General features: G+C 39.8%; 2 protein-coding genes across 7 annotated transcripts in view; one reads left to right on the top strand and one right to left on the bottom strand.

Moving 5' to 3' along the window:
- The window catches only part of IST1 (IST1 factor associated with ESCRT-III), a 39,108-nt gene extending 31,670 nt beyond the window's left edge, over positions 1-7,438 (top strand). For 3 of the 6 annotated variants that reach the window (XM_040443004.1, XM_040443003.1, XM_040443006.1), the window contains 6 exons: positions 1,151-1,234; positions 1,741-1,851; positions 2,743-2,949; positions 3,589-3,681; positions 4,788-4,836; positions 6,033-7,438. In XM_040443004.1, coding sequence (XP_040298938.1) covers positions 1,151-1,234; positions 1,741-1,851; positions 2,743-2,949; positions 3,589-3,681; positions 4,788-4,836; positions 6,033-6,232 — 744 coding nt within the window. In that variant the 3' untranslated portion in view covers positions 6,233-7,438. Of the gene's footprint in view, positions 1-1,150; positions 1,235-1,740; positions 1,852-2,742; positions 2,950-3,588; positions 3,682-4,773; positions 4,837-6,032 lie in introns of all 6 variants that reach the window. The other 3 variants (XM_040443001.1, XM_040443007.1, XM_040443002.1) reach the window with 3 other exon arrangements.
- A 1,418-nt stretch (positions 7,439-8,856) lies between these two features.
- Positions 8,857-26,535, bottom strand: part of PKD1L3 (polycystin 1 like 3, transient receptor potential channel interacting) — an 80,878-nt gene continuing 63,199 nt past the window's right edge. Inside the window, 9 exon segments of the mRNA XM_040443453.1 lie at positions 8,857-9,016; positions 11,136-11,237; positions 11,708-11,909; positions 13,115-13,192; positions 13,194-13,273; positions 13,877-13,941; positions 13,944-13,970; positions 13,973-13,999; positions 17,387-17,520. Coding sequence (XP_040299387.1) covers positions 8,906-9,016; positions 11,136-11,237; positions 11,708-11,909; positions 13,115-13,192; positions 13,194-13,273; positions 13,877-13,941; positions 13,944-13,970; positions 13,973-13,999; positions 17,387-17,520 — 826 coding nt within the window. The 3' untranslated portion in view covers positions 8,857-8,905.

Here is a 26,535-nt window from a genome sequence, read left to right as displayed (position 1 = left end):
TAATCTCTACACCCAACGTGGGGCTTGAACTCATGATCAAGAGTTGCATGTTTCCCCAACTGAGCCACCCAGGAGCCCCAACCCGGGGTTAAAACCTCGTTTTAACCTCTTCTATACTTTTCCTTTATATGAAGATTTATTCAAGATGAAACAGATTTATGTGTTTGTTTGTTTTTTAATGAACTCATTAAAAACTAGAAGAAAACTAGGCAGATTTAAAAAGATAATCTCATAGTGGAAAAGGCCACAAAAGCCATGAACAAAGTGATTACATTAATATAATAAAAAATTTCTGCATAGTATAAAGCAACCAAGAGCGTTATCAAAAGACAAAGGACTAAATTACATCATAAATACCGGGTCTATATATTGAACAATGAGTGCCTCCTCACTGAGCTCTCAGGTGTTGGGACCACTCTGGTTCGATGCCAGTTATTTCCTGCCTGGACTATTACAGTAACTTCTTGAATCTTCTTTCTATACCTACTTTGGTTTCCTTTAGTCTCTTCACCATTCTGTCAGAACAGCTTAGGGTTCTATTCAAAACACAGATCTGATCCTGTCACTACCTCTTGCTTTAAAGCCCTTTAGTAGCTGTTGTTCTTGTGATAGAAACAAAATTCCTAATATGACCTATATGATTCTGCATTTTCTGGCCCCCACATGCCTTTCTTACTTCATTTCCTATGGCACTCCTCCCTTGGGCTCAACACTTAATTTATTTCAGCTTTAGGATTGGCCCTGTTTTTCCACCAGAGGCCTTTTTACACATGCTGTTACTTTGCCTTGGTGGCATTTATTACAGCTGCATTTGTATCTTTGTGTGATTTAGTAATGACTGTTTTCCTCAGAGATTATAAGCCTCTATAAGAACAGTGTCTGTTTTTGTTCATTTTGTTTATAGCATATATCATAATGTCTGTAATAGAATTTGGCACATAGTTACAGCTCAGTGGATGGCTGGATAAACAAGTACGAATGTGTACCCCTTAAGGCTTTATAGACCCTGGTTGTTTTGAATTCTTGTAGTAGAAAGAAGCATGCTTACTATTGTTAGGAGGAAGCTTGAAGTAGTTTTTAGGAATGGTTTCCACTTTTATTTACTGTTTTGCCTTTTGTTTTTCTTTTTTTTTTTTTTTTCTCTCTGTAGGTTGCTGATCAGCTCTGTGCCAAGTATAGCAAGGAATATGGCAAGTTATGTAGGACCAACCAGATTGGAACTGTGAATGACAGGGTAATTAACATACTTGTTAATAAACATGATGCAGTAGACAGGGATGTGGGCATGTTATGCTATTGCCTGTGTTGATTCTCGTGGGTTCTGCTGTATGGCTGAGTTAATCTAGGGTTGCATATTTCATAGGGTGAGAGGCTTTCTGGTTGGCAGTGTCGTCAGCTCCTTACTCCGTCCCTAAACTTCTGATTGTGAGACCCCCCACCCCCATCCTTTGTGCCTTTTGTGATTTGTGGATGTAGAAGCGAGGAGAGAAGTGGATGAATTCAAATGTGGACGGCGGTGGTATCAGTCTTAGCAACACCTGGGTTGTGTGTAACCAGAGAACATGAAAGAGGCATGGTTTTGCAATATGTCTCGTGACTGAAAAAAGAAATCATGTAACTAGTCTGAACCCCTTTTTTCTCAATTTACATATAAAATAAGAGGAACAAAGTTTAAAAGTGAGACAAGTTAGGTTTAAGGCTAGTTGGCATAGATGTTAATCCTGGGTGTTTTACTTATAGCTAATGCACAAACTGAGTGTGGAAGCCCCACCCAAGATCCTGGTGGAGAGATATCTGATTGAAATTGCCAAGAACTATAATGTGCCCTATGAGCCCGACTCTGTGGTCATGGTGAGTTTAGAGTCTTTCAGAGTACAAAGGGAAATGAGTCTTTGGATATCATTTTCTTTAAAAATAACCATATTCTTTTCATTAAAGTTTGTGTGTGGGAGTTTAAGCCTTTCTCTGCTTGGGCAACAATAAATATGCCTGCAAAGAGTATTTTAAGGATCAGATGAGATGAATGATGAAAGCACTTTGAAAAGTTACAGACCTTGATACAAATACAAAATGGCATTGTTGGTTTTCAGTGAATTTCACTGAATTGAAGCAAGAAAGGATCCTGAAAGATTTATTGGGTGCCTGCCCTGTGCCAGACAGTACACAGAAATACAGAGATAAAAACAAGGTCACTGTCCTAAAGAGGCTTATAGTGTAAGGACGGCAGATGTACAAATAATAATCACTCAGTTAAGGTTGGTGGGGTGTAGTGTGTGGTTTAGTATGCTGTTTAGACAACCTCCCCCCCATCCCAAATACACTTCAGGATAAAAGCATTTATCCTCCCAGCTCTTGAGAATATTCGTGACTGGTGCTCATACACAGCTGAGTGCTCCTCTAGCAGTGGCTCTCAGAAGAAAGCTGCTTCATCCAAAGTCTTTCCTTAGGGGCAGCCTGTAGTTAGTAACTGGGATTTTAGACTCTGCCCCATTTGAGGGCACCTGCTGCAGACCCATCCCAGCTCCAGAGCTCCCTAAGGAATTGACTGAGCAGTTGCTATGACTACATGGCAGCCCAGCTTTTCCCTTTGCCCAGCCCTGCTTCCTTCACTCCCCACAAGTCTTTATCCCAAGAGACTACCCCAGTAAACTTCCTCCATGCTGACCTGCATCTCTGAGTCTACTTCTGGGAGATCTGGCCTGCAGTGTGGGTTAATGATACAGGTTTCTCTCTTCTTTTCAGGCAGAAGCTCCTCCTGGCATAGAGACCGATCTTATTGATGTTGGATTCACAGATGATGTGAAGAAAGGGGGCCCTGGAAGAGGAGGAGGGGGTGGTTTTGCCGCACCAGTTGGTGGACCTGACGGAACAGTGCCAGTGCCTATGCCTGTGCCTATGGCCATGCCCTCTCCAAGTACTCCTTTTTCCTACCCACTTCCAAAGGGACCAGTAAGTATACATATAAGCGTGGATATAAACTCTAGAAAATGTAACAGAAGAAGAGACACATTGGCTGTATGAATACACACAAAAGTTGTAGGTTGTCAAGACTGAGCAGTAAGAACATTTGGTATTAGTGATCATATTGTGGAAAACAATACCGGGATTTGGAAAAAGTCTTTTGGTTTGTCTATACTTAATGATGTGGGAAAATACAGAGAGATGGTGTTAAAGAAACTTTTTCCTATAGGTTTACTGGTAAATAACCTTTGGGACCTTTTGCAGCCATACTAGTTTTTTCCAAAAATGAATACTGCTTATTACCAGGTGGAAAAACCTCTTTTGTAGACATTTTGTAGACAAGGTCATTACTAGTAATAGGAGAGTTTGATTATAATCTTTCCTTGTCAACATGGAAGCGGTTAATTTAGTAATTTGAAAACTAGCCTTTGGCTATAGATCTTTGAAGATCTAGAATTCTTCTAGGCATTTTTTTCTCTTTTTTGGCTCTTGAATGTATGTATATATTCAATATATATCTTGAATATACACTGAATATATGTATATCTCCCTTACCATACAACAAACCTCAGAAAACTCAGGAGTTTTTGGGGCCGTGTCTCTGATGTTACCTTTCTCCTCTTGCAGTCGGATTTCAATGGATTGCCAATGGGGACTTACCAGGCTTTTCCCAATATTCATCCACCTCAGATACCAGCAACTCCCCCATCGTATGAATCTGTAAGTGGTTGAGCCTCTTTTGTAAGCAGCAGGAGAGTGACTCCCATGAAGAGAGAGCAAAATAATGGCCACAGGGAAGGCAAAGTTTTGATCAATTCCTGGTACCATCAATGCTCTTGCTTTGGATTCTTGTGTTGCTTTAACATTACCCTGGAAGTTGGGTGGTGGCGGCCGCAGCAACATCATCATTGGTGGCAATGCTTTGTCTGCAATTAAGCCAGGAATCAGGAAGGAGCTGAAGGTCTCTTAGAAAGTTCATGTAGGGCACTTGCCTAGTTTTTTTGGAGTAGGGCAGAGAATTATTTTGAGTTGGTATAGTCCTGCTGTTGGAATATCATAATTAAAATACCAGTTTTAGGAATTCAACACTGTGTAAAGGAATAGTGGCCAGATTTTTGTCTTAAATAGAAGTGTCCAGTTAGTAAATTTCAGCCGATATTACTAATTTTACATTTTAGTTTTGTAGGTAAAACTTACTATAAATATAATCATTCCTTGAAATGTTGGTGGTTGCACAGCTTTGATTCCAAATTAGAGGGCTCCTTTTCTGTCAGCTTTGTTTCCTTAGCTAGTATGTGCCTTTTGAGACCTATTTCCTTCCATCTGATGAATTACAGAGAAAACAAATTGATATGGCGTTTGCTGGGAGATCCTCCTGTTCCTGAACTTGTTTAGTGTTCTTTCCTTTGGTTTTCCCCTTGGGCTTGGGTTTTTCTTAAGTTTGGTCTTGCATGCATTGAAGCATTGCCCACAGCTGTTTCTAGGAATGAGGTAGAAGATCTTCAGTATTTGAGGACTTGGTTCTTGGAGAGATGAATTCAGTGGGTTAGTGCTTTCTCTCTGCACAGAAGGTGAAGGTATCAAAGAGAGGTGTTATGGTGTGGTAAGAATTTCCTCTTTCTCTGCTTGGTGGTTTAGAGTTTAATGTGGTATCTGTCTAGCTGGAAGATCAGAAAAGAGTACAGGGGGTGGAGGGGCAGTTTGTTTGGAGTGGTTCTGTTGCTTCTGCTTAGCTTTTGGAAAACACAGGGGCTTATACCAGTATCAGTACTTTCTCTCTAGTAACGCCTTTGCTTTCTCCCTTGGTAACAGTATTTGTGTTTCAGGTTGATGACGTTAATGCTGATAAGAATGTCTCTTCTGCACAGATTGTTGGTGAGTGTGAGTCAGAAACCCTCAGTGCTGAACCTTTTTGCTGTTTTCTCATTACTGCTTCCACCTCAGAGAAAGTTGTCATGTCCGTGGCATTTTACCCACATGCCCTGTCCTTTCCCTGAGTGTAGTATGACAAAAATAGAACTCAGGATTTCCCTTGTCCATAAAGAAAATACCTTTCTGGCCCCAGAGAATCTTTCAAGTTCCTTGTTTCTGTTGGTGGTATTATTCTTTCAACCTCAAGTTCTTGATGTTCTTCCTGCTTCAACTTTCATTGTATTAGAAGTATCAAAATTATTTGTATTTATATAAATACATGTTTATATTAACAAACTTGGGCATTAATGAGGGGGCAGTAGATAAAACCATAGTGAATAGCTCAGTGACTTTTCACAAAGCAAGCATGCTGTGTGGCCATCCACTCAGAAAATAAAACACTACTAGCACTTCAGAAGCCCAGGGTGGGGGGATGCTTTTAAAATTTGGGGATAGTTGTTTTGTTGAGGTATAATTAACATAGAAAAAAATACACAGAAGTATATATTTTGATGAGTTTTGATTTTACGTAACAGTGACTTCAGTCAAGGTGTAGAAAGTTTCCATCACCCCAGAAAGTTCTCTTATGTTCCTTCCCAGTCCATTCTACCCTGGAGGCAAATACTGTTCTTATTTTCTAAAACTATAGTTTAGGTTCACCTTTTCTAGAACTTAGATACAAACGGAAAGGGGGATGATTTTAACTTGTAAAATACAAAATGGAAGAGTGGAAATTCTGATTCTATTACATTAAACAATGTAGACATTAATATTCCTTATAAAATTTTTCTTCCCCTAATCCTTAAAGAGTGGCTCATTCCAACAGAATTTTAGTGCCACCCCTTGGACTTTGTTGTTATGGGAGCAGACCTTTGTGAAAGGGCATAGTCTAAGAGAATGCACTGTGTACCTGGTTTCATGTACCACACCTGGAATTTCTCTTAATCTTTCTTCTTACCATAGGAAAGTAAAACAGGATTCAACTGTATTAAGGGAATGTAGATCTTAATTGTACTGAAAATTTTATTGATCTTTAATCATATTTTTCTTCTGTGTTTTGATAGTTACATTGTTTTTGCCAAAGGGGATTGTGGGCTTTGAGGATCTGAGCCCCTTCTCTGGCTTTTGTAACACTGGGCTCCTTACCCTTATTTAATTAGGTCCTGGGCCCAAGCCGGAAGCCCCTGCAAAGCCCCCTTCCAGACCTGTGGACACCTGCGACAACTTTGTACTACCAGAGTTGCCGTCTGTGCCAGACACACTACCGACTGCATCTGCTGGTGCCAACACCTCAGCATCTGAGGACATTGACTTTGATGATCTTTCCCGGAGATTTGAAGAGTTAAAAAAGAAAACCTAGATCTGTTAAGCCAGGCAACCTCCAGGCTCTGGGATTTGAGACGGCACTGTTTCTCCTTGTAACAAAGAATCTCCGTGCAATTCTTTTTCATCTCTTACCATCACTGAGCACACTTTTCCTTTGGGCTCTCTTCCTGCTCTAAATTCTGCTGCTTTCCAGTTCTCTGTTGCTCTTAAGAGACTAACAATTAGAGTCAACGAGGCCAGAGCAGCCTTGGCAACCTTGCTTGTTCGTCTCCTTTGAGTGTGATCCCAGGTTCGCCCATCACCTGTCCTTCTGTCCCTCCGCAGGGAGAAGGTGAAAGCATTGTAAGGAGAGCTGCCAAAGATGGCTGGACACGGAGGACATTACTTCATGAAGTCTCTCTCAGTCCTGTGCTGAAGTTCTAGATTTAGAAACAAACCCCTCTGTACAGAGGGATTTGTGGTGAGCAAGAATCAAGACAAAAAGGTGTGATATGAATGGGAAGAGAGACTGATGCTGGAAGCCTCTTTAACAGTTCTTGGAAGCTGGGTCCTCTCATTGGCATATACACTACTTCTTGCTGCAGGGCATTGTTCTACCTGGATCCAGTTGCAAAGTTTATTTGGAAAGTTGAAGGCTTCTCTTAGTTCTGCTGGATTCTCAGGGAGCCCTCCGTGGCCTTTTGCTTTGAGTGCTGTGTTCTCCTTTTACCAGAGGGGGCAACACTGCATAAATTCCTGTTTTTCCCCCATAGCATGTTCTGTTGGATTGCATTTACTGGCAAATGGCGGACAGGTCACATGTTGGGCAGAAGTCACCATTCAAGGCTAAGGTGGGCTTCCAGTTGCCTTAATAGAAGTACTCAAATCTCTTGGGTAGTGAGCTGGAATGCCTACAGGAGAAGAAGGGTTCTTGTTTTCATTTGAAAACTTTATGATTAAGAGAACCTTTAAAGACTGATTTCAGAAAATTTTTTGGTGCCCATAAAAAACATGGCTGTAGTTCACTACTTTCCTAGATGGATGAGACTATTACTATTGTAACTTAATGTGCTCCTTTTCCCTGTAGATAAGGCTGTCCTTCCCCAGAGGGATGGTTTTGGGATCAGAAGGTAGGACTCTGGCTTATGTGTAGTGTAATGTATATACTTGTTTCAAGCAACTTTAGTGTTTTTGATTGGTTTGTATCTATCTCATAGCTCAGTAGCTGATAATAAAGTTAAAAATTCTGTGCCTTGCTGAATTTGGTTTGGTCAAACGATGAGGTGCATTTGGATTTTAGTGGAGATTATTTTAAGCAGTGACCCATGCTGGGCACAAGCCACACCTTAACTCTTTGGTTCCCTGGGTCATGGGGACCTGCAGCAGCGAGGAGCCCATTTCAATCTGTGTGTGTGTGTTTTAATGTTTATTTTTGCAAGGGAGTGAGCAGAGGAAGGGCAGAGAAGGAGACAGAATCCTAAGAAGGTTCCACACTATCAGCACAGAGCCCGATGTGGGGCTTGAACCCATGAATCATGAGATCATAATCTGAGCCGAAATCAAGAGTCAGACGCTTAACTGACTGAGCCTCGCAGGCGCCCCTCAACTTCTGTATTTAAGCCTAGATAGCATTTGTGAATTTGCTTGGTTACTCCTCTGGGACAGGGCTCTCCATTACCCAAACCTCATGCATTTATCTTTAAGCTGCTGTCAGGGTGCCTGGGTGGCTCAGTCAGTCAAGCGTCTGACTTCAGCTCAGGTTATGATCTCACCGTTAGTGGGTTCTAACCCCTGTAGGGCTCTGTGCTGACAGCTCAGAGCCTGGAGCCTGCTTCGGATTCTGTGTCTCCCTCTTGATTGCCCCTACTGCACTTGTGCTCTGTCTCTCTCAAAAATAAACATTAAAAAAAAAAGTAAGCTGCTGTGAGCCCACTTGTGATTCATTTCTATTTCCCACAGCCATACTGAAACATTGGTGATGAGTGTTTTTTTACTTGTTGTTTGGCAGCAGAGCTGGATTATTCTGTATCACTCTTACAGGGTTAACCCTTTCCTGACCGTGATCTATAAACAGAAGAACTTGCAGCCACAGGGGATTTTGATTCCTCAGTGATTTACAAAATTAACAGTGCATTATATATAAACATTGGTAATTTTCTGAACTGTGCCATGCAAAGATAAGTAATAATATGCTAAGTAGTAATAAGCCAGGCTGGGAATGGAGCCAGGCTCCATTGTTAATGCCCATTGCTATCATGACCATTTGCTCATGTGTTCTGGTGCCGCTGGATTCCTAGCAAACTCTCTGCAGCACCATCTGTGAATGCACCTTCTTTTTAGAGTCTGTTCAAAGACAAAAGGCGAAAAGTGGGGGAAATTAACAATTGATCCTGATGTTGGAGAGAAAAAGTACCACAAGATACCAAAAAAAAGTATGAATAGTAATACTGGAAATTTCCTTTTATGATTTACTGTCAGGCATTGGAGTGTTTCTGCTAAATAGCGGAGGACGAGGTGTTTATAGGACAGTGGATATAGAACATAATATAGTCTTGGTAAACTGGGTTTCCTATAAAAATGGTTGGCAGAGACCAATAAAGGGAATATGCTAATACTGTGCATTATGTCTGCCTAAGAGCAGCAACAGTTAAGCTTTTCCAATGATAGAAGAATCATGACATATTTCAGTTACTGAGCCCAGAGAGTTACCTACCTTAAGGGACTTTCTTTACCAAAGGCCATGAGGATGACAAACAAAAAGGTTAATGATCACAAGTACTATCAAGATGACACTGGTGAGGATCAGAAAAGAACCCAGGATTGGCTCTAAAACAACAATCTGGAAAGAGACAATAAAATTTTGAGTTTAAAGATTGTCAGTTTAATTTCTACTTTAAAAATGTAAGTTATATGCTTATGTTTGGGATATAGTCACATAAAATATTTGGTGGAAACTTGGAGAAGCAAAATTATTAAAAAGGAAAATACTTTTGAGTGGACAGAAGAGAAAGAATGATAGACTGGGTGGGTATAAAAATAATTGACTTCAGTGTTTTCACAGGTAAACAGGTGAGTCACAATAGCACTATAATTCAAAACCCATGTGAGTTTTGGCAGTTCTGGAAAATATAAACATGGAGGTTTGAAAGAGTAGCAAAAGGTTACTGAAAAAATACATCAGAAATCCTGAAAACTGTCTCTGCCGTTCTATAACCTCTACTTTAAACACAGGAGCATTCTAATAAAATTTAACAGGTTAACCATAAAAATTGGCTTTTTAGTCTTTTTTTCTTTTTATTTATTTAGAAAATCCCAAGCCGGGCTCAAACTCATGAACTGTGAGATTATGACCTGAGCCAAAATCAAGAGTTGGATGCTCAACTGACTGAGCCACTGAGGTGCCTCTAAGTTGTTTTGTTTTTTTTTTTTTTTTAACGTTTATTTATTTTTGAGACAGAGAGAGAGCATAGTTGGTTGTTTTTTTAAGTGTTATCTTTAAAAGTGTAATTGCTGAGTTTTGCTAGTCTTTTCAGCATAAAGACATCTCTCAAATACAGGGTTACTAGAGTGGTTTCCATAACAGCATTTAAATTTACATGTTCATTTTAACAAATGATGTGCTTTTTCTGTTGATATTTTGGCTCATTCACTGTTGCTACTAGGGTACTGTTAAAAAAACAAAACAGCCCAACAACTTAGAGGGTGAATGTTTATAATAAATACCACTGTGATGGAAATATGTATGACCAAATATATCCTAGTAACAATACATCATCCACTTAAAAGTGCTTAATTATAGCTACTCTATCTAAGTCAACAAGTAACTTGGGACAATCTCAGATTGTGCTGTAAGACTTTGCCCAGTAAGTATACTCCATTTTCCCTTCACATTGTATATGATTATGATTTTTTTTTTTAAAATTTTTTTTTTCAACGTTTATTTATTTTTGAGACAGAGAGAGACAGAGCATGAACGGGGGAGGGGAAGAGAGAGAGGGAGACACAGAATCGGAAACAGGCTCCAGGCTCCGAGCCATCAGCCCAGAGCCCGACGCGGGGCTTGAACTCACGGACCGCGAGATCGTGACCTGGCTGAAGTCGGACGCTTTAACCGACTGCCCCACCCAGGCGCCCCTGTATATGATTATGATTAAAGCAGAAAAAGAGTTAGGTCAAAAAGGAGGTGTTAGCAAAAGCTTATTGTTGTGATTGTTACTTCCTTAAGAGCTTTAGTAAATAAAGTGTTCCAAGAGTGACGGCTTCATTCACTAATTTGAATTGTAGTTTTTTCTGTCCTAATCAAGTCTATATATGCTAGGGCTACAAATCCTCATCTAGGTTTCCTTGTTCTGTCTTTCTTGAGTAGGCTCCGCACCCAATGTGGGACTTAAACTCCTGACCCTGAGATCACGAGTCACATGCTCTACTGACTGAGCCAGCCAGGCGCCTCCCTCCTTTATTTTTTATACTTTTTATACTGAATAGAAGAGACTTGTGTTGGTAGTTCTTAGGGGGAGAATACAAGCTGTCTGAAATGAGCATTTATTAACTATAAACAAATATTGCAGTTCTTTCTGGAATTATACCTGCCGAATTTTCTTAAAAGTATACTTCATTGTATATTTAAAAGGGCCGTTGAGATAGAAACAGCAAATAATGTTAATCTGGGTAGGTTATGAGAGTATAAATTGAGGCCTAGTGTCCTGGCAATAAGTCTAAGAATATAACAAATGAGGAAAGTGGGACTAGGTGCTTGAAAAGGGCACATTTCTGAAAGTAACAGCCACTCAAATTGTATTCATAGATAGCACCATAAAATGGAAAGGCAAAGGATCTACACTCCCTTTTCCAGTGTGCAGTGGTGCAGAAAGGGCTGCTTTTTTTTTGTAAGCAATTCTCCCCTTAAGTATAAAAAACCAAATAGAATCCTGCAGGAAAACCGTGATGGGGTTTTTTACCTCCTTGTGATGAGAGATTCCCATCTTGAGAGCAACAGCAGTCACTGCTGAGCTGAAAAAAGTTTGGTAGTCCCAGATGCTCTATCCAAACAGCAGGTTAAACTGGAAAGGACAAAGACCAGTCAGGAGAGGGTAGACCGTAATGAAGCTGGTTTCAGTTCTTTCCCTCCTGAGGTGCTTGATAAGGAGGCCAACACAGAACCAAAGAGAATGGAAATGAAAGAAATGCTTTAGTGGCCATTCAAATCACTATGCCTAAAAGAAACCCTCCCCCACCAACACACACACACACACACCCATATTTCCTTTTTAATTACGTAGTGTTTTCATCAATTCATTTGACCTTCACATCAACCTGTGAGCTAAATTTTAGGAGATGAGACAAATTTCTGCATTTAAGTCTCACTACTAGTTAAGTATGGAACTATAACTAAAAGATTTCTTCACTCTTTTCTCCAGAACTCATTGCTAACTTGAACTAATGGTTTCTCATACAGTGCTTTTTCAGGCAGGCAATGTGATTCCAAGGCCAGCACTGCTTTTAGGAAAAGGCAGTGGGAACGAGGGCTTACAGCAATGGCATAGCCTGTCAGCAGGATCAGGATGAATAGCAGGAAGCTGTCCCAGGCTTTGCTGGGTGCTCTACTGACGACCTGCAGCCTGGGGTTAGGATCCAGCAGGTTCCACAGCTGAACAGTTGCCAGTAGAACCAGGAAGCCCATGAGGTGAACGACTGCTGAGTTTACTATTATTGCCTCATGGAAGCTGATGAACCTGTACCCAGCAAGGCTGACAGTCACTCAGGTGAAGTGTATGCTATCCACTTCTCCAGCTGAAGTGTAGCATCTCTGCAAGTCCTACTGGGTCAAACACTTGTTGATGTCAGAACTCTTCTTTTCAGTGTCGCCTCTGGTACTTGTGGATGTGAGAGCACTGGCAAAAGGCCATGTATTTGGTTGGGAGATCTCCAGAAGCCCTGAAGTGCAACCCCTAGGAGATTACTCCAAATTCATCCTGCAAATCAAGGCCAGCCTCGTCCACTGCCCCGGTTTGAGTTAAATCTCTCCTCAAAAGGAGAGGAGTTAGCCTAAGGAGATGTGCCCTTATGCTGCTCTGTTTTCTATAGGATAATTAATAGGTTTAACAGTGCTGAAAGTAGAAAGATGATAGGTAAACTAGACGGAAGGGTGTTATATGAGAAAGGCATTCACAATCTTGTATTGCAACTTGGAAAGACCCCATAGAGCAAGTTGGTGTCTGATCACAAACTGTTCTAGTGTCTAAGACCTAGGCAGTGCCATACAGCACGATGGACCTCAACTGTCAACACGATTTAACTGCACAGACACACTCCCTACATAAACAATCCTCTGTAAGTCTGACCTGGAACATTGCTTCATTACACAGATCAACAATCCAGACTAGTGACCACTGAAAAAGTCAAGTACCACATGGCAATACTTGGCCTGGGAAATAGATGCTCCTCCCCATGGGAAAGACCAGAGAAGGTGCCCAAAGGGTCACCAGATGTCTCTTAAGTAATGGACAAGCTAATGCATGAACATCCCTACCCAGAAAGCAACCCTCTTTGGATTTAAAAAACGCACTGTGTTGCAGTTTTATTTAAAGCATGATCATTTTTCATGCCTTAGGCTTTATTCTTTGGTCAGGGTGCAAAATATAACTAATTCCAGGTCCTTGCTGTGTGAAATTTGAATGTATTATCCTTGACAAACACATACCTAAGTATTAGGAAGACAGAGGACATTTTCAATATGATTAGCAGTATAAATGGTTTCTTGTTAACTGTCTTCTCAGCTGTGGACATTAGTCAGAGTTCTGTTTTTAACTCTGGTATACAAATATAGGTCTGATAGAGCAGTGGAGGAGGAAAGGGAGTTTGAAAGGATACTTGTGAGTAATCAGGAAACTTTGGACGTTGACTAGGAATAGGCTTCGCTCCTTAGTCTCCTTCTTACCTGTTACGGTCATAGTGGTATTGTGTTATGTTTTTCTTATGCAGAGAAGTAAGCTTCATGTCAAGACCCAGGATGACAGCTAATGAGGCTTATGCTCGTGTCCAGGATGTTTCTTTTCCTAGTGAAGAACCGCCACCTCTGCTGTTTCAGCCAATGACCCTAAACACAGACGCCACAGTCACTACTGCTTGCCTTAAAGATTAGCCAGGTCTCCCTGACGAAGTATTTTAATACTGGCAAAACACTAAGCTGAGCACTTGTCAAATCTAACTTGAACACACTGGGTTATGGTCTTGGTCTGCTCTGTAGTAACTCAGAGCCGCTGCTTACAGAAAAGTTCGCCTTTTCCACTACAACTTTCATTGGATACATTATTTCATTTTTGTTGTTTACATTTTAAAAAGTTTCCAAATTAGTTTTCAGGCCTGAAAATAAGACAGGTATTGGCTTAGGACAGATTCTCTTTTGGTGCAGTTACCTGTACTTTTGAATACTTGCTCTATTCATATTTTCAATTCTTGCTATTACCTTATATAGGGATAATGCAACTGTACACAAAAAATATTCCTTCTAGAGATTAATCCCTTAGCTCTTGAAAACTGGAAGAGCTACTTGGTGGAAAGCCAGTCACCTGTTAACTGAATTCAGGCTCTGGAAAGGACCAAAGTCATAGCCCTAATTCTAATAACAGCTCATTGTAGAGCTCCCCTGATAACATCTGGAAACTTCAAGAATCTTTTACATCTAACACTTTAAGTTCACCTGTACCAAGGCGTAGTAACAGACTAGGAGATAACAGAGGACTTGTGAGATAACAGACCAAAGTCCTTCTTGGATGCCTGAAGGGAACTTAAATGTCCAGCCTCAGAGAGGTGAAGAAGGCACCTGAGAACAAAGAATACCTGGAGTCAAGAGTCTTTAAAGCTTGTGCCCTCTTCCTTTCAAACTCTGTCTTTGAAATCACTGCAACTATTCCTGGATTATCTATTACAAATGTTCCTGAATCTCTACATTTTACTTGGTATTTCCTCTAGAGCTGTCACTGGATATTAGCTGAGATCATGTATGTGCTGGAGAAATGTGCTGGTTGCACTATCAATAGAGTGAATGGGTATATTGGTGACCCGACCATGAGGGCAGTGTCTGACTTCACAGCTATTAAAGGTGTTATCCTTGCCAAGCCAGAACAGGTGCAGAGATACACTGACTAGTTGTACTCTTGCAATATGATGTTTGGAAGAGAACTGATGACCGTGATGTAAAGTGTGGGGAGAAGGGAACGCTACTTAAAATACACTTTCAGAAATCAGTATGCTTTGAGCCATTTCAAATTTACTAAGTGTAAAGCACTAATATCCCATGAATACTAACAGTATCCTGTGAATACTCAGATGTGTCTATGATAGACTAAAAAGCCTCAGATTCCACCCAGGACAGTGAGACTGTTGTGTATAAAATCATGACAGGTCTTGTGACTATAAACTTTCATAAGGCCCCAAAATATTAGAATTAAGATGTGTCCCTTAGTAGAAAGTACATTTAAAAATAAAAGGAATTCCACTTCACAGAGTTACCTCTTAAGACTGGGACTTTCCCATGTTTACCCCTTTTTATTATTTATTTTAATTTTTATTTTTTGGGTAGTTACTACTAATGAAAAATCCTACAAAGACCCACAGGAAGCCTTCACGCTTCATCTAGAAATACATATAGAAGTCTAAAATTCCTGATTAAACACCTGATAGTAAAATGGAAGGATACTGGGGGGCAAATTCTGGGGAAGATAAAGAGAAAATGAAGTTTGATGAGGACAGACTTCCTGTTAAACGTAGGGGAACTGAACATACTAGTTTCCCTCTAATCTCATAAAAAGGCCACTACAGTAATAGTGAAGGCATAAAGAAAACCCAAAGAAAAAGAGGGTAGAGACAGCAACAAACTGCTGGAAGCTGGACAACAGAAGGATGACACTGAAAGCAGAGTCAAGAAAGCTGAAACCTAAATCAGCTGTGGAGAAAACCCAGAAGCAAGACTAGAAAGGAAAATTACAGGCATCAGATACTTTTGAAGGTAATGTCAGGTGGAACTGAAAATACAAGAATTGATTGCAAGATCCCAGATGTCCTTCCTCATCATTTGCAACAAGGTATTAGCTACCCATCCTGCCTTCCACCACCCTAAAATTAAAGGTTTATTTCCTACTGATGTTGAACTAGAGAGAATCTGAAGTCAGGGGCACCAGGTATGATCTACTAGAAAAGAATTAAGAGAAAGTTTTTATACCGCTTGGTGAGATGCTTCCCAGGCCCCTTTCTCCACAGGCTCTGAGAGGTCCAACAAGCCTATATCCTCAAGGGAGGAGTTTGGAGGGTCCCTCTAAGTGAAAACTGTCCCATAGACCTAGATAACAGTTGACAAGCTCTTTGCATGTGCAAATAACTTCTAAATAGCATTTATTTGCTTTTTACTGTCCCCCTCTTCAATATGAAAAGCTGGCCACATATTTGAACCTCTTACACTGAAAACTGGAGATCAAAACAAAACAACAAATCAAAAAATAAAAGCTTGGCAGCTCTTTCTGCCCAAGGGTCCTCCTGTCTCTGTACTTTAGTAAAATCACTATATAAATAAATAAAGCTCGGAGGTATCAGAGAAAGGGAGCAGGGGAGGAAAAGGAAACAAACCCTGTAACATCCTCACAGTTCAGAGGATACTGCATCCATAAAAGAACAGGACACTATGAAAAAAAAAAAAAAAAACAAGGGCAAACAATTCTTAAAAATTGAAATATAAAGATGAATGCTTCAATTCTAAACCATTTCCAAACCATTTATTGAATTTAGTTCCCAGAAACTAGAAGAAAAAAGATGGAAAAGCAAAACCAAGAAAATCAAAGGATCAGTCTGGTCACTCCAATGTCAAAATGCCAGGAATACCAGAAAAAGAACAGAGAAAAATAGAGAAGAAATTAATAGAAGTCTGTAAGAAAATTTCTCAGAGCTTAAGGACACATTTCCAGATTAAAAGACTCACCTTGAAGAGAGAAAATTCTAAAAACTCTTGAGAGCTGGGGGCCTCAAACATCATTATACATCTTAACAACAACCTGAGAAGCTAGAAAGCAGTGGAGCTATACTTTTCAAATTCTGTGAAGACAAATTGTTAGCCATCAAATGTTATGGCAGAATAACATTTTGAGACATGGAAGGCTTCAAAAAATTTACTACTTTTGCACCCTTTTTACTAATTTTGCACCCTTGCAGTAATTTCCTGGATGATGTGCTCTAGCTTAAATGATAAAGTACAGCAGCAGAGGAAAAATGGGATCCAGGAGAAAGATCCAGCAGAGGAGAGAGGTCAAGATAATCCCTAGGGAGATTCCAGGGTGAGTGCTATAATGCAGACCTAGAAGATAACCAATCTTTACCAAAAGGATGGAGGGCCCTAGAGAGGTCCTTTTATCTTTTAAAGGTTAAAATGAAGGTTACTTGACACTTTTTGAACAGAATGAGATTTTTACTTTTGGAGGAGTTTGGAGATGACTCAGTGATAGATCCATGCAAAACCAAATGGAAAAAAAAAAAGGGGGAGGTAATTATAAACTCTAAGGAAAAAGCTGTAGAAGAAATTTAACTAATATGTTACATGGCTCATCTTTGAAAAATCATTTATATAGTCACAACTTATGGTTAGTGTAATATTTATTTTCATTATTACTATATTGGGATAAGGAAAGAGAAAAGGTGTGTATGTGTGTGTTAGGGATATGCATTGGATATAAGAAAGTTAAATGTTCATCAGTAGAGGAAAAAAGAAATAGATAATACCTACAACTAAAAATTCATGAAATAGTTAATCATGTTAATTTTTAAATTTCAAAGAACCAGTTTAAAAAGCTGGAAGGAGCTGTCTCTGGGAAGGGCCATGAGGTGGGGAAGAAGAGAGGACTGCTAGTTTTTGCCTTGAACTATTTGACTTTTAATAACTTTAACTTTTTTTGTTTAATGTTTTTATTTGTTTTTGAAGGAGAGATAGAGCATGAGTGGGGGAAGAGACAGCATGAGCGGCTCCAGGCTCTGAGCTGTCAGCACAGAGCCCGACGCACGGCTCGAACTCACGAACTGTGAGATCATGATCTGAGCTGAAGTCAGACGCTCAACCAACTGAGCCACCCAGGTGCCCTGATAACTTTCTCTTTTAATGGTATGAAGAAAATGAGCCTTCTCCTGTGATACACAGGTCAGAGAGAGAGGGGAGAAGAGGTCTTCATACCCATGTTGTTGGACTCCAAAATCAGGGTCCCTGCACACAACAGGTTCACATTAGCAGTGAAGACCACAAATTGCACAAAGAGGCTTTTGGTGCAATGGTCAAGCCAGTGGCTCTGTTCAAGATGCTGCAGAACTCTGGGAAGACGGAGAAGCATGCTACAAGCTACCTTCTCCATTCAACCCTGCAAAGGAGAAAAATGCCCTGGCATCTCCAGTATCACCTTCATACCAGTAGTATGCAAAGCTACATCTCCAAATCTAGTTTACCTATTAAATACTATTACTAATGTTCAAACTGTCACTAGTGTTGGTTAACACTAATATAAACTTAGCTACAAAGATGAAGGTTTTCATAATAGTATTCACACCAAACTTCAATGTTCAAAAAAACATATTTGGCATTTAACATCTAGGGTAGAATTAATTTTACGTCAACCACCTATTACTCTACTCCTTCTACTTCTAAATGTTAAGTGCTGATCTCAACAGCTATTCAGGTTTGAGAAGGGTGGAAATGTCATTATTTGGTTGGCATCGTTGTTGTTTTGTTTAATTTTAGAGAGAGAGAGAGCAGGGGAGAGAGAGACTCTTAAGCAGGGAGTGTGGAGCCTGACACAGGGCTGGATCCCATGACTTTGGATTCATGACCTGAACTTTGGATTCATGACCTGAATCAGATGCTCAACTGACTGAGCCACCCAGGCGCCCCAGCATCATTCTTTTTGAGTAAATTCTTGCTGTAAACGTAAATGAAGAGATAACTTAAGCTTTTTCATACATAATGACAAAGATTTTTATCACATACACATATAAAACCATTCTACAAATCTATGGCAATTTAACTTTGAATCTTGGATGATTATGGTTCATAAAGGGCAATGATGACTCTTAAATTTGAAGATTATAGTTTGCCTAAACTAGAGATACCTGAATTGAAATTGGTAGGTGTTTTTCCAGATGAGAAAAAAAAAATGAGTTTGGGAAAATTGCCAAACTAAAACATACCTACAGTTTGAGGTTGAACAAGGAATTTTCAAACTAAAAGATACATTTCCTTAAAGTCTAAAAAGTATTACAAGTGTAGGAGACAACAGAGTAGCATTATAGTGGCTGTAGAAATTACTCAAATGGGTCCTTAATTCCTAATGGCCCTGAGAATGGACAAAAGTGCACATCCTGGTTATCCCTCCAGGCTTCAGCCTTGCTCACCTGGCTGCAGTACTGAACTTCTTCCAAGTCTCACAACATACCCTCCTCCTGAGTAAATGGCAAATTCCCCTTGGATAGGATAGCCACCCAGTATCTCTTGATCCTGATAACGCCAAATGCTGTCTGACTTTGTGATGTTCGTATCAGGGGAGCCCCTGTTGACTCCACAGTTCTCTGTATCCTCCTGATCTTGTGAGATGGCTTCACTTGTTCTTGGGGAGATACTCCAGTTGGGAGAAGTATGGCACCAGGAACGTGAATGTGATGAAGCAGAACATTGCCCAAAAGAAAGGAGTTTCCATCAGTAATAAATCCTAATGAAAGAGTACAAGAAACTGTTTTTAAAAATACTTCAAATTAGTAACAGAAAATGCCCTTTTTTGCTATTTTAAAAAACAGAATTTGGAATTTCTGCTCATGCAGCCGGACAAGAAAATGACTGAAAGCCGTCAGTAAGATGGTGAAACAGGAGGCCCTCTGCTTGCGTCTGCTCTTAGTAACAATAATTTGGCAACCATTCTCAGGAAAAAAAAGTATGTTTGTGGGAGCCTTGGGATCCAAAGGTAGGGAGTTGTGAAACCCCAGTGGAGTCCAAGACTGACAAAAGGCCATTCTGAGAAGGCAGGTCCGTGCCCAGGTGGCTGGCTCACAAACTGTGGTCCTGACGACAGACTCAGAAATAGCTTTGTCCCCCTATGCACTTGGCTACAGCACCTTTCGGTCTTGGTCCTGCCACCAGCACCATGCACCAGGAGACTCCTGCCTGTGTCTTGGATAATAGGCCTGCAGACCTCAGTCCTGACTGTGGACCATAAAACAGCTTGTGACCCAGTGCCAGTCCCTCTCAGCCACAGTTCAAAGGTTCCTGGAGACAAACTCACCAAACTCACTGGAATGGCCCTCAACTAGACTCCAGCCCCTCCTGGCTGTAGAACATGAGCAGTCCTGCCAGTCCAGAGACCTGCTGGGGGACACACCCGTTAATGCTCCTGGAGACAAGCCTAGCAACCATGTCTGAGTTTAGATCCTGAAACTTCCTTCTAACCTGGCTCCAGGCCATCCCAGCCATTGTCAGGAAGCCGTCCCACCCACTGTGGGATCGGGTGGGGGACACACTCATCCATCCCTCCAGAACCAGGTCTGTAGACACTGGTCCTGGCTGTGGATCCTGAAGAGCCCTGGGAGGTGGTTCCAGTCCTTCTCAGCCACAGTCCAGGGCCCATCTCACCTGCCCAGGGACCCAGCAGGAGCCCTTCCAGGAATCTGGTGGGAGCCACACTCATTCTTGCACCTGGTAATAGGCTTGCTATATGCCAACTCTGAAGGAGACCCTTGTCCCAGTGCTAGTCCTAGTGAACAAGGTTCTGGAGTAAGTCCTGTTCACCCAGAGACCAGATAGAATCCACACCCACCTAAGCCTCTGGTAACAGGCCCACAAATTGTGGACCCCATTGCAGATTAACAATAGCCACAAGACATGGCTCCATCCCAACTCAACTGAGATTCTGGAGGTAATCTCATTAGCCTTGGGAAACGACAGAAGAAGGTCTTTACTTGCCAAAAACAGTCTGGAAAGACTGGAAAATGTGTTTGCTCTTTCAAGTGCACAAATACCAATGCAAAGCTATATGGGTCACAAAGAATGACTCCAAAGAAATGAAGATCTATGAACTGCCTCACAAGAATTCAAAATAATCATCTTAAAGAAACTCAGTGGAATACATGACAAAACAAATAAATGAAATTAGGAAAACAATGCATGAACAAAATGGTAATTTTAAGTTTATTTTGAGAGAGAAAGAGCATGTGTGCATGTGAGCAGGGGAGGCACAGCAAGAGGGGGAGAAAGAATCCCAAGCAAGCTCTGCACTGTCAGCGCAGAGCTTGACGCAGGGCTCGAACTCATGAACCATGAAATCATGACCTGAGCTGAAATCAAGAGTTGGATGCTCAACCAATTGAGCCACCAAGGTACCCCCCAAATGGTAATTTTAATAAAGAAGTAGAAACCACAAAAGAGAACTAAACAGAAATTCTGGAGCTGAATAATACAGTAATAGAAATGAAAAATTCAATACAAAGCCTCAATATCAGACTTGATCATACAGAAGAAAGAATCAGTAAATTTGAAGATAAGTCATTTGAAATTAGCCAGTTCAAGGAACAAAAAGAAAAATGGTGACAAAGAATGAAGAAAGCCTATGAGAATTCTGGACACTGTGAAAAGAACAAATATACATATTATGGGAACCCCAGAAAGAGGAGAGAGAGAAAGAGGCAGAAAACTTATTTCAAGAAATAATGAAAACTTAAAGATATAAACATGTGGGTACATGAAGCTCAAAGGACCCCCCAAGTCAGATCAACCCAAAGAAGCTTATCCTGAGACACATAATAAACTGTTAAAACTCAAAGCTTGAGAATTCTGAAAACAGCAACAGAAAAAATAACTTTACATGCACAAAGAAACCCCCACAGTCTATCAGATTTCTTAGCAGAAACCTTGCAGGCTAGAGGGAACAGAATGACATATTCAAAGTGCTGAAAGAAAACAAAAAACTGCCAACCAAAGCCACTAAACCCAACAAAACTGTCCTTTGGAAGTTAAGGAATGATAAAACCATTCCGAGACTCACACAAGATTAGGGTAGCTCATCACCACCAGATCAGTCTTACAAGAAATGCTAGAGGGAATTCTTCAAGTTGAAAGGAAATGATGCTATGTAACAAAAGGAAAGTATACAACTCACTGGTAAAGGTAAATACATAGTCTAATTCAGAATATGGTAATAATATAATGGTTTATAAATCACTTTTATCCCTAGTATAAAAGTTAGAAGACAACAGTATTAAAAATAACTACCACTGCAATAATTGGTTACTGGATGACAATATAAAAAGAAGTGTGACATCAATTGCATAAAGTGCAGGGGAAGGAGAAGAAAAAGTATAGAGGGTTTTTCTTTCTTTTTTTCCCCAATATACAGGCAGCACAATCTTGTTTATTTTTATTTATTTTTTAAGTAATCTCTATGCCCAGCAGGGGCTTGAACTCACAACCCTGAGATTAAGAGTAGCATGCACTACTGACTGAGCCTGCCAGGTACCCCACAGTATAGAGTATTTGTATGTGATTGAACATAAGTTGTTATCAGGTTATAGGATGTTTCATGTAAACCTAATGGTAACCATAAAGCAAAATCTATATAGATAGATACAAAAAAAAGATATAGGGAAGGGAATTAAAGCATACCACTACAAAAAATAAATAACAAAGGAAGGTAGCAAGAGAGGGAAAAAGGAACAAAGGAGCTGAGAAATAATCAGAAAACAATAAAATGGCAACAGTAAGTTCTTATCAATAATTCCTTTAAATGTTGAGAATAAATTCTTCAGTCAAAAGACAGAATGATTGAGTCTGGTAAAAATACAAGATCCAATAATATATTGCCTATAAGAGACTCACTTTAGTTTTAGGTACACACCACAGGTTGAAAATAAAGGTGTGGAAAAAAGATATTCCATGCAAATGGTAACCAAAAGAGACCAGAAGTAGCTCTAACTTATAACAGATAAAATAGAATTTCATTTAAATTCGGGCACAACAGACAAGGAAGGTCACTTGTGATAAAATGATAAAGGGCTCACTTCATAAAGTGAACAAAACAATTATAAATATATATGCACCCAACATTGGAACACCTAAATATTTAAAGCAAATGTTAACTGAAGGAAGAAATAGACAGCAATACAATAATAGTAGGGGACTTCAACAACCCACTTTTAACAATGGGTAGATCATCTAGACAGAAAATCATTAAGGCAACAGCAGACTAGTTACCACTGTGGACCAAACGGACCAAACAGATCTATTCAAAACACTCCATTCAACCAGAATACTTGTTCTTCTCAAGGGCACATGGAACATTCTCCAGTATACATCCTTAGTGGGGCCACAAAGCAAGTCTTAACAAATTTAAAGATTGAAAGCATGTATATCAAGTATCTTCTCTGACCATAATGGTATGAAACTAGAAATCAATAACGAGGCAAACTGGAAAATTCACATATACACAAAATTAAACAATACAGTTCAGAACAACAAATGGATTAAATGAGAAATCAAAGGGAAATTATAAAGTACCTTGAGACAAATAAAAATGGAAGTATAAATGTTGTAGAGAGGTCCTAAAGGTGCGATGACAAGAGAATTGGAAAGCAGGGGCTGAGACTGTCCAGGAGCTGAAGCAGTGGTCCCCTGGCTCAAGCCTCTTTTATTTTTGCAAATTGTCTGATAACAGCAAGCACATACAACATAGTATTTGGCATCCTGACAGGTCCTGCACCTGCAGCGTATTCCATACCAGGTCATGAGTACATCTGGTGCCAGACAAAACATTCTTATCCCAGGCCTGGTGCCCATATGATATCCTTCTGGAGAGAACGTGCAGTCCCAATGGCTTTCCACCTGGGAATGGAACTGCTTTTAGTTCCTTGCTGCTCTGTCCCTTTCCTTCAGGACATTCTTACAGTGCCTCCAGATTCTTGTTCTCCAACAAAATGTCATGCCACACTTAGGGGATGCAGCAAAAGCAGTCCTAAAGTGGAAATTTATAGTAATAAACACCTACTTTATGAAAAAGGAAAGATCTCAAACAAACAAGCTAACTTAAGTCTTCAAGGAACTAGTAAAAGAAGAACAAACTAAGTCCAAGGTTAGCAGAAGGAAGGAAACAATAAAGAGCTGAAATAAATGAAATAAATACTAGAAAAATAGAAAAAAAAACCAATGTTTTTTTGAAAGATAAACAAAACTGACAAGCCTTTAGACTGACCAAGAAAAAAGAGGATTCAAATAAATAAATTAATGAAAGAGGAGACATTAACATTGGTATCACAGAAAAACAAAGGATTACAAGAGACACTATGAACAACTGTATGCCAACAAACTGGACAACTTGGAAGAAATGGATAAATCCCTAGAAACACACAACTTATCGAGACTAAATAATGATGAAACAAAAAATCTGAACAGACTAATAATGAGTAAGGAGATTGAAGCATAAAACAAAAAAAACGCCCAACAAAGACAAACCTAGGACCAGATGGCATCATGGATGAACTCTACCAAACATTTAAAGAATTAACATCAATCCTTTTCAAATTCTTCCAAAAAATTAAAGAGGAGGGAGCAGTTCAAAATTCACTTTATGAGGCCAACAATGCCCTCATACCAAAGCCTACAGGAAAAGAAAATCACAGGCCAATATCGTTCATGAACACAAATGCAAAAAAATCCTCAACAAAATGCTAGCACATGAAGTTCAAAAATACATTAAAAAAAATAAAACATACATTGCGGGGCACCTGGGGAGCTTGGTCAGTTAAGTGTCTGATTCTTAATCTCCACTCAGGTCTTGATCTCAGGGTTTTGAGTTCAAACCCCACTTTAGGTGCCACGCTGGATGTGAAGCCTACTTACAAAAAAATCATACATTGCAACCAAATTGGATTTATCCCTGGGATGCAAGGATGATTCAACATAAACATTTCAATAAACATGGTATACCACATTAGCAGAATAAAGGAGTAAAATCATGTGATGATCTCAATAGATGCAGAAAGAGCGTTTGACAAAATTCAACATCCTTTTGCGATAAAAACTGTCAACAAATTAGGCACAGAAGCAATGTACCTCAACATAATAAAGACCATGTATGTCAAACCCAAAGCTAACATCATAACTGTGAAAAGCTTAAAAGCTTTTCCTCTAAGATCAAGAATAAGACATGGGTGCCTACTCTTGCACTTCTATTCAACATACTATAGGAAGTCCTAGCCAAAGAAATTAGGTAAGAAAAAGAAATGAAAAGAATCCAGATAGGAAAGGATAAACTTAATTGTCTGTTTAAAGATAATATGATCTTATATAAAGAAAATCCTATAGATCCCACCAAAACAAAAACAAATACAAACCTGTAAAACCTATAAATGAGTTTAGTAAAGTTATAGGATATAAAATCAATACACACAAATCAGTTGCGTTTGGTTACACGATGAACTACCCGAAAAAGAAATCAAGAAAACAATCTCACTTACAAGAACATCAGAAATAATAAGATACTTTGGAACAGATTCAACTGAGAAACTGAAAGATACAAAGTATAAGACACTGATGAAAGAAATGAAAAAGACACAAATAAAATGGAAAGATATCCCATGTTTATGGATTGGAAGATTATTGTTAAAATGTCTGCACTACCCAAAGTGATCTACAAATTCAATGTAATCCCTATCAAACTTTCAAAGCACTTTTCACAGAAATAGAAAAAATAATCCTAAAATTTATATGGAATCACCAAATATGCCAAATAGCCAAAGGAATCTTGAGAAAGAAAGCAAAGCTGGAGGCATCACATTTCCTAATGTCAAACTACAGTATAAAAGCTATAGCATGGCACAAAAACAGACACATAGACCAATGGAATAGAATAGAAACCCCAGAACTAGACCCACAAACATATGGCCAACTCATCTTTGATAAAGCAGGAAACAACATCCAATGGAAAAAGACGGTCTCTTTAACAAATGGTGCTGGGAGAACTGGACAGCAACATGCAGAAGGTTGAAACTAGACCACTTTCTCACACCATTCACAAAAATAAACTCAAAATGGATAAAGGACCTGAATGTGAGACAGGAAACCATCAAAACCCTAGAGGAGAAAGCAGGAAAAGACCTCTCTGACCTCAGCCGTAGCAATCTCTTACTCGACACATCCCCAAAGGCAAGGGAATTAAAAGCAAAAATGAATTACTGGGACCTTATGAAGATAAAAAGCTTCTGCACAGCAAAGGAAACAACCAACAAAACTAAAAGGCAACCCACGGAATGGGAAAAGATATTTGCAAATGACATATCGGACAAAGGGCTAGTATCCAAAATCTATAAAGAGCTCACCAAACTCCACACCCAAAAAACAAATAACCCAGTGAAGAAATGGGCAGAAAACATGAATAGACACTTCTCTAAAGAAGACCTCCGGATGGCCAACAGGCACATGAAAAGATGTTCAACGTTGCTCCTTATGAGGGAAATACAAATCAAAACCACACTCAGATATCACCTCACGCCAGTCAGAGTGGCCAAAATGAACAAATCAGGAGACCATAGATGCTGGAGAGGATGTGGAGAAACGGGAACCCTCTTGCACTGTTGGTGGGAATGCAAATTGGTGCAGCCACTCTGGAAAACAGTGTGGAGGTTCCTCAAAAAATTAAAAATAGACCTACCCTGTGACCCAGGAATAGCACTGCTAGGAATTTACCCAAGGGACACAGGAGTACTGACGCATAGGGGCACTTGGACCCCAATGTTTATAGCAGCACTCTCAACAATAGCCAAATTATGGAAAGAGCCTAAATGTCCATCAACTGATGAATGGATAAAGAAATTGTGGTTTATATACACAATGGAGTACTACAGGGCAATGAGAAAGAATGAAATATGGCCCTTTGTAGCAACGTGGATGGAACTGGAGAGTGTGATGCTAAGTGAAATAAGCCATATAGAGAAAGACAGATACCGTATGTTTTCACTCTTATGTGGATCCTGAGAAACTTAACAGAAATCCATGGGGGAGGGGAAGGAAAAAAAAAAAAAAGAGGTTAGAGTGGGAGAGAGCCAAAGCATAAGAGACTGTTGAGAACTGAGAGCAAACTGAGGGTTGATGGGGGGTGGGAGGGAGGAGAGGGTGGGTGATGGGTATTGAGGAGGGCACCTTTTGGGATGAGCACTGGGTGTTGTATGGAAACCATTTTGACAATAAATTTCATATACTGAAAAAAAAATAAATGAGCACTTTGGAAAATAATTCTCCCAGAAAAAAAAAAATAAATAAAAGCTATAGCAATCAAAATCGTGTGGTACTGACATAAAACA

The sequence above is a fragment of the Herpailurus yagouaroundi genome, unplaced genomic scaffold, assembly GCF_014898765.1.
Source record: "Herpailurus yagouaroundi ecotype Mexico unplaced genomic scaffold, PumYag 190, whole genome shotgun sequence".
Lineage (NCBI taxonomy): Eukaryota > Metazoa > Chordata > Mammalia > Carnivora > Felidae > Herpailurus > Herpailurus yagouaroundi.
Note: the sequence above shows the minus strand (reverse complement) of the source record. Positions and strands in the feature narration are given on the sequence as shown.